The following is an 8490-nucleotide window of genomic DNA, read 5'->3' as shown; positions in this document are numbered from 1 at the left end:
ATAGATTATAACTTATAAGTTATAAGTTTATGGATGCATGACCCTTAATAGTTAATTTCTTAAAGTCCCAACTATGAAATTTAGAAAAATGATGAAGTTAAGAGGTGCCTGTCTTCTGATTCTGGATTTCTCTATTTCTCTCAGTTGTCTGTGACTATCTGAATATCTGTACTTGTTCAATATGTTTCCCACTGAGTAGTGACCACTATACTGATGGTATTCCATTTACTTAGATGGAAAATATCATAGAGTCTGGAAGTCAACCTTCTAAATCTTCAATTGATGGGTCTACAGTGGTGGAAGGCCAAACTGTTGACACAAATAATCAACAGAATGTGCAACCTACTACTGCAGTTCCTGAGAAGAAGAGGAAGATTGTTGAGTCCAGATCTCCAGTGTGGGATCATTATGAAAAAATTAAGGATAGTACTGGTGTTACTATCAAAGGCAAGTGTATATATTGTGCCAAAATATATCAATGTCAGTCTAAAAAGCATGGTACTACCTCCTTGAGAAACCACATGCTTAGCTGTCTGAAAAACCCCCACTCTAAAGACACTAGACAATCACTATTAACCTTTCAAGCTATTACAAATTCTGATGCATCTCCTGCTACTGTTGGTGAGTTAGGAACTTGGGTCTTTAACCAGGAAGCTATTAGGAGGGCCTTGGTTGAAATGATTATAATTGATGAACTGCCTTTTAGATTTGTGGAGGGTCCAGGGTTTAGGAAGTTCATTCTGGTGGCTTGTCCTAGGTTTAAGATTCCATCTAGATGGACAATTAGTAGGGACATCAATCTGATTTATGAAGAGGAAAGATTGAAGTTGAAATGTGTTTTTAGGGGGAACACTCAAAGAGTCAGTATTACAACTGACACTTGGACTTCTATTCAGAGAATTAACTACATGGTAGTGACTGCCCATTTTATAGATGAAGAGTGGAAGCTTAACAAGAAGATTATCTCATTTGTCCCTATTACATCACATAAGGGTGAGGCTGTAGCAAAAGTCCTTGAAACCTGTTTGCTTGATTGGGGGATTAGGAATGTGTATAGTATAACTGTAGACAATGCTTCATCTAATGACACTGCTATAGGTTTTTTAAAAAAGAAATTGATGTCTTGGGGAACATCTACTGTGAAGGGCAAGTATATTCACATGAGATGTATTGCCCATATTCTGAACCTTGTTGTCCAAGATGGCTTGAAACAATGTGATTCTTCTGTGAAGAGGGTAAGGGAGGCTGTAAGATATGTGAGGAGTTCACCTACTAGACTTAAGAAATTTAGGGACTTGGCTGAGTGGAATGGGATTGAATAGAAATCATCTTTGTGTCTAGATGTTCCAACCAGATGGAACTCTACATATCTTATGTTACAATCTGCAATTATTTATGAGAAAGTGTTTGAGTCACTTGAAGAAAGTGATACTGCCTACAAAGCAGATCTGTCTGATGTTGTTCCTACTTTTCTTGATTGGGAGTCTGTGAAGAGTTTGGTGGAGATCTTGAAATGTTTTTATGATATGACAATAAGAATTTCTGGTTCTTTATATGTCACTTCTAACACTTTCTTTTCTGAAATTTCTGATTTATACTGCCTCTTGAATGGCATGGTGGAAGCTGGAGGGTCTGTGCAACTGATGGGAGAAAATATGAAGGCTAAATTTGAGAAATATTGGGGGGATATAGATAAAATGAACTTGATGATATTCTTTGCAAACATTCTAGACCCAAGAGACAAGTTAGAGTACATGGCAACACAAATGAATCACATGTATGGTGAGGCAAAAGGTAAACCGTACTATGAGAAAGTGATTGCAGCCTTGAAAGAGTTGTTTAATGATTATGCTGCCTCTACTCCTGTCTCTACTCCTGCCTCTACTCCTGTCAGTACCCCTACTGATTTTTCACAGTCTACAGTTGGGAGGCCCCAACATTTGTTAAAGTCACAGATTAAGAAACAAAGATTGGAGAGTGGGGGAATGAAAAAAACTGAGTTAGAAATTTACCTTGCTGAGGCAATACTTGAAGAAGAAACCTCTTTTGACATACTTAGATGGTGGAAGTTGAATGCTGAAAGGTTTCCTATCCTTTCTAAGATAGCTAGGGATGTTTTAGCTATACCAATATCTATTGTTGCATCAGAATCTGCCTTCAGTACATCTGGTAGGGTTTTGGATCCTTTTAGGAGTTCATTAACTCCTAAAATTGTGGAAGCTTTGGTCTGTACACAGGATTGGCTTAGGCTATCAAATACCCCATTATCAATTGAGGAAAATCTGGAGGAATTGGAGAGATTTGAACAAGGTAACACATTCTATTCAATTTTTTTTAACAAATTGTTATTTCCTATTTTCCTTATAATTTTTTGTTGTTGCAGAAATTGGGACTGATGGTGGCAGTGGAACTGGAAGGAGTGGTGGTTCTACACTTGCTACAATTCCTGTAATGCTATGCTTTGTACTTTATACTTTATACTGCTGTTTCTGTTTGAATGTATTCTGTAATACATTTATGCTGTTTGCCTGTTATTCATGACTCATGAGGCTTGCTTGCAGCTGGCTTGGTAACTAATTAAATTAGTTGCTGCCATTGTAAGTTGTTACATTGTTGGTAAGTTGGCACATTTTACAATTTGTTTATGTTTTATACTTTTATTATATTATGGCTATGATGAAAGCTTCCACCAATGATCTGAAAAATAAGGGATTAAGCTGGTATGTTGCTCCATCCTCGTGGGGATGTTGTAGCAATTTCCCCTTAATCCTAACTTTGATATGGATAAAAAGCTTACTGAGCCAAGTTTATAAATTATAACTGTCTAATGATATTCTGTTGCTCAATAACTTATTTTTGCTATTTGGCATTTTGACTTATTGCTAACTTTGCTTAAGTTTTGAGTGTTTACAGGAAGATGAAGAACAATAGGAAGAGATTAGAAACTCTAGGAAGACTAGGAAGTAGGAACTTGGAAATTCAGTACTTTTTTGGCATGTAATTGCAATTTGCAAGGATAATTTTTTGACTTAAGTGCATATTTAGTAGTATTTTGGCATGTAATTGCAGTTAGAGTAAAATGTAATTGCATGTATGTTATATTAACTTTTTATATTTACACTGTTTTGTTCAATTTTGTAGTGATTTTCCTTTATTTCATTATTATTGAACTATCCGAAATTGGTTCGGATATCCGACCGAACCGACCCCACCCGAAGTTCAGTCAACCCGAGTAGATTTCTTAGATTAAAAAACGAAATAGGATTTAAATAATGATATCCGAAATCCGAAAGGGTTGCCCATCCGCCCACCCGAACCGCCCCGAACCGACCGATGCACCCCCTATTTATTATTGTTAGTTTACTTTAATTTGAAGGATAGCGCTTTCACGTGAGTTGGATAATCGAGGAATTAATTTGAGTTGGGAAATAAAAAACAAAGCTGCTGCACCGAAGAAATTGTCGCCTTTTCAGGCAGATCAGAAGGCGACCATTTTTGTGGCCTTCTGCTTCGCTGGAGAAGGCAACCCCAGGCGTGGTCTCCTTCTGGTCTTCGGCTTAGCTTCTCGCTGGTTCGGCGAAATTTGGTCGGTTGTTGTCGGAGTTTGGTCAGAAAGTCGTCGGAGTTGGTCGGAGGGTCATCGAAACCCTAATGACCTGCTATTATAGGTCATAAACCGGTTTATGGGCTTCAATGCATTAAAATGACTTGTTTATGGGTTTAATTACCACTTCAAAAAGCAATCGTTATGCCTTGGACCCGTGTCCAGCATGCTTGCTGGACACGGGTAACAGTGCCGTTAGGCACTGTTATCTCCTTTTTTTTTTTTTTTTTTTTAAAAAAAAATTTCAGACCACTTTGTTATAGAAGCATATGTTCATAATTTTATTACTATATGTTAATAACTATACATTCATAACTCCATAACTGTACGTTCATAACTCTATAACTATACATTCATAACTCTATAACTGTACATTCATAACGTCATAACTGTACATTTATAACTCCATAATTGTATATTCATAATTTTCGAAGCTCTATGTTCACAATTTTAGAGCTCTATGTTCATAATTTTATCACTATATGTTCATAATTGTAAGTTCATAATGTTAGAGCTCTTTGTTCATAATTTGATCAATAACTGTAGATTCATAACTCCATAACTGTAGATTCATAATCTCATAACTGTAGATTCATAACTCCATAACTGTAGATTCATAACTCTATAACTGTACATTCATAATCTTCGAAGCTCTATATTCACAATTTTAAAGCTCCATGGTCATAATTTTATCACTATATATGTTCATAATTGTAAGTTCATAATGTTAGAGCTCTGTGTTCATAATTTCATAACGGCATAACTGTACATTCATAACGGCATAACTGTACATTCATAACGGCATAACTGTACATTCATAATCCAAAAAAAAATAACGCCGTTAACGGTAAAACGCGCGCGAATTTTTTTTTTTTAACTAAATGACGCGTTTTTTTTTAAAAACGATGTCGTTTTGGGCCCGTGTCCACAATTCATTGTGGACACGGGTCCAGGGCATAATTTGCCCTTCAAAAAGTTTAAAGGCTTAATTAACTTCTTAAGTAAAGTTTAAGAGCCTATTTGACCATTTTCCCAAATAGAAATCAAATCTTAGATTTTATTTTACGACTTGTGAATTCTCACAAAACCTTAATCGACAAAACACAAAACTAATGAAAGAAGTATATTCATTTATAAATAGTAAAAACTCTGCTTAACGTGCCATGTTATAATTAATTAATTAATTATGAGTTATGACATCAAAATTCCTCTGTAATTTAACAATCAACCAATGTTTATCATCGTTATTAATATACATGTAAATTACTTATTTAATGCGTGGAGGTAGATAGGGTTGATAATGAACCGAACACATAAGAGAGGTTGTTCGTGTTCATTTGTTAAGATTTTTGGAGTGTTCGGGTTCGTTTGTTAATATTTTAAAAATTATGTTCGTGTTCGTTTGTTAAGGTCCATTAGTGTTCGTTAACGTTCACGAACATGTTCGTAAACATTATTAAACGAATACTAAACGGGTTTGTTTGTGAATATTATTAAATGTACACTAAACGAGCTGAGTTTGTTTATAAACATTATCAGGGTCGTTCCTAAGAATATTGGGGTCCTGTGCAAAAATTTAACATAGGTCCCTTTATGTATAATTGTAAACTAGTAAATTACCCGTGCGATACATGGATAATTTTTTTATTATATATTTAAATAATAAAATTAATGATGAAATTATAAACAATTCTAATATTTAAAAAATTAATGATGAAATTATAAATAATTCTAATATTTGAAAGTATATATTTATTTGAAATTATAAGATTTGTATATTAGTATTGAAATTGATTACTTAAAAATTATATTAGGAACTTTCAAAAAAAAAAATTATATTAGGAAAAGTCTAAACAAAAAATAGAATGAAGAGAATGACTAACTGATATTATTTTAAGTAACAAAAATATACTATAATCAAATGAAGATATATTTGTACCAAAATATATAATAATCTATAAAAAAAAAAAAAAAAAAAAGTGAGGATGTCAAATGCACAAACAACGCACTTCAAATTATTGATTACTGAGATGGAGTTCCTCCGTTGTGAATACAAATCTTGTGTGTATGCATTATAATAGGAATATGAGTAATTTTTACTCTTTATATATAATAATTTTTACAATATTCAAATAGGCCCACCTCAATTACTTAAGTTATAGGACAATAACTCTATACATAAATCAAGTCTTTAGGAATTAGAAATGTAAACTTTGTAAAATTTTAGACCGACCTTAATTTCTTTATACATGAGTTATACCAACACTAATAATTTAATATATAAAACATATATATATATATATATATATATATATTTTTTTTTTTTTTTTTTTTTTTTTTTTTATGGAAGTACCCCCAAAATTTGGGGGCACATACGGCAACCAAACTATGAAATGTGTGTACTAAGTACTAACGCCGTAATATATCTTTTAGATGACTTGGGGCCCCCAAAATTTGGGGGCCCTGTGCGTATGCCCTGGCCAAACATGGCCAGGGACGGCACTGAGCATTATTAAACGAATACAAACGAGCCTTACAACTGTTAAAACTCTGTTCGTTTATGAATCGAGTTCTAAAATTTGTTCATTAATGTTTGTTTACCTTAATAAACCAACATAAATGAACACTTACCGTACACGAACATGAGTAATTTACCAAAAACTCTATTTGCTAATATCCTAGAGGTATAGCATGCACTAGAGCAAAAAGAAAGTAGAATTAAGAATAATAATAATAATAATAATAATAATAATAATAATAATAATAATAATAATAATAATAATAATAATAATAATAAAAGAATTAATGGAGTTAATTAAGGATAAAAGGAGTTTAGAGGTTAGACAGACAGACAGCAATCCAAGGAATTGAAGAGAACAGACATGATGTCGGAATGTGGCTACGCCTTTTAGGGATTTCCGAATTCCATTGTTATCTGCTTTGTCCCTCTCCATATTTTTACATGCATGCTTTTCTTGCCCATGTCTTCCCCATCAATCCCCACTACTCCACCCACAAACATACTCCCTAATAATTAAAAAGAACACACTACACTAACATTTTTGTCCCTAAATTATTAAAAATAATAATAATATTTTTTAATACTTAGACAATCTCATCTTCGTCGGACTAATCATAAACTCAAAGGATTTCGCCACTAGAACCACTGTAGAAGTAAATCGCGAAATCAGCTCACCGATCACTGTAGAAGGATTTCGCCCCTTAGTCTTCATGCACGTGGGATTCGAACCTAACCTCTACACTACTGCCTTCAGTCATAACATCAAGTTGGACGACGAACTAATATGCTAAGCTCCGGAGGCAAATTTTTTTTCCTCTTCTTTCAATTCTATATATGTCATCATTTTTCGTTACTCAATTGTCTATTTTACTCCGATTATCTTACGAGGACTTTACCCATAACGCCTAATCATTCCAAATAGCTAGTGTTAAGATTAAGTACTAGTCGTTGTAAATCGTTGCTAAATCTAATGGATTCAAACCAATTATCAAACATGTTTTAATGCCCGATTGCTCTGCTTAACTATCCCTTGTCTATTACTCCGTATTATCTTATGAGGACGGCAAATTATATCATGCACCACGCGTCTTTTTTTTTTTAAAATGAAAATAAATAGTGTTTGTTTTCCGCCGTATCGCACCCTTTTGCAAAAAGTAACCCTGTTCTTCAGTGTCATTTTGTATACACTGCAGTGTCAGTTCAACACAACTACAATTTCATTTCGATATAACTATAGTTTCATTCGATATTTATAGATTCAAATATGTGAAAATGTTATTTAATTTTATTTTATATACACTATAGTTTCATCAAAACACAACTACATGATCATTTTGATATAATTACAGCTTCATTGTACAATATACACTCAAATATGTGAAACGTTATTCAGTTTCATTTTATATACACTGCAGTTTCATTTCACTATAACTACAGTATCATTTTGATATAACTGCAGTGTCGGTTTAGATATACTGTAGTGTCAGTTGATGTTTAATACACCAAACAAGCGGACTCCGTTAACTATAACGGCGGGTCATTTCTTTACTTAAAGAAACGACACCGTCTTTTACCACGGTGCATGTGTACCGCGGTCTATGATATAACGACTGTATGAGGACTTTACCCATAACATCTAATCGTCGCAATTAGTTAGCATTAAGATCAAGAACTAGTCATTATAGACCATATTTAAATATAAAAGATTCAAACTAATTACTGGACATGGTTGAATGAAGACAATAATAATCTTAGCCCATTTACAAGTGCAAAGACTAATCATAAAAGTGAAGTGGGTTTAAGAGTGAGCCCATGTAATGACACTCAAGTGACCCTTTATATATCTATTGGGCCAACAACCTTAATAAGCAACGACCAAGTGGATACACATTCAATTTCATACTACATTTGATTTTACAACCAAACAAACAAAATAGACGAAGACAAAACTTTTATTCAATGTTCTGTCGTTTTGTCCCTCCTAAATAGCTCAAACATTCTGGGAGATTGTGCAACCCACTATCACTATGTGTTTGTTTGGTCTGTTAAGTTCTTTTTTTCCCCTTATAAATACGATTAATAAAATTTTGAATTATTTTGTAATGTTTAATTGAATAATCGAATTAGAAAAAAACTTTATGTGAGCATCTTTAACTCTGAAAAGAAATGAAGTTTTAATACTTTTAAAATGTTATCAGGGGTTTGGTTAGAAGGAGGGAATTAGGTGGGAAATGAATTGGAATTCCGTGAGAAAAGAATAAAGTGAAAATTCAAATTACATTGTTTAGTAGAAAGGAATAGAATGATGGAGAATTGAGAGGGAATAAGTGAATAAATACTAAGATGCTCTTATATAATATTAATA

At 33.3% G+C, this 8490-nt stretch overlaps 1 protein-coding gene across 1 annotated transcript; it reads left to right on the top strand.

Moving 5' to 3' along the window:
* The first annotated feature begins 233 nt into the window (after positions 1–233).
* On the top strand, positions 234–1322 carry LOC109153443 (zinc finger BED domain-containing protein RICESLEEPER 2-like). The gene has a single exon (XM_019301313.1). The coding sequence runs from the start codon at positions 234–236 to the stop codon at positions 1320–1322; it is 1089 nt and encodes a 362-aa protein (XP_019156858.1).
* Positions 1323–8490: the final 7168 nt, after the last annotated feature.

This window comes from Ipomoea nil, unplaced genomic scaffold (assembly GCF_001879475.1).
Source record: "Ipomoea nil cultivar Tokyo-kokei standard unplaced genomic scaffold, Asagao_1.1 scaffold2484, whole genome shotgun sequence".
Taxonomy (NCBI): Eukaryota; Viridiplantae; Streptophyta; class Magnoliopsida; order Solanales; family Convolvulaceae; genus Ipomoea; species Ipomoea nil.
This window is presented reverse-complemented; position numbering and strand designations above follow the sequence as displayed.

Excerpts from the sequence above, each read along its gene's own strand:
- LOC109153443 (XM_019301313.1), top strand. The coding sequence starts at position 234 with ATGGAAAATATCATAGAGTCTGGAAGTCAACCTTCTAAATCTTCAATT.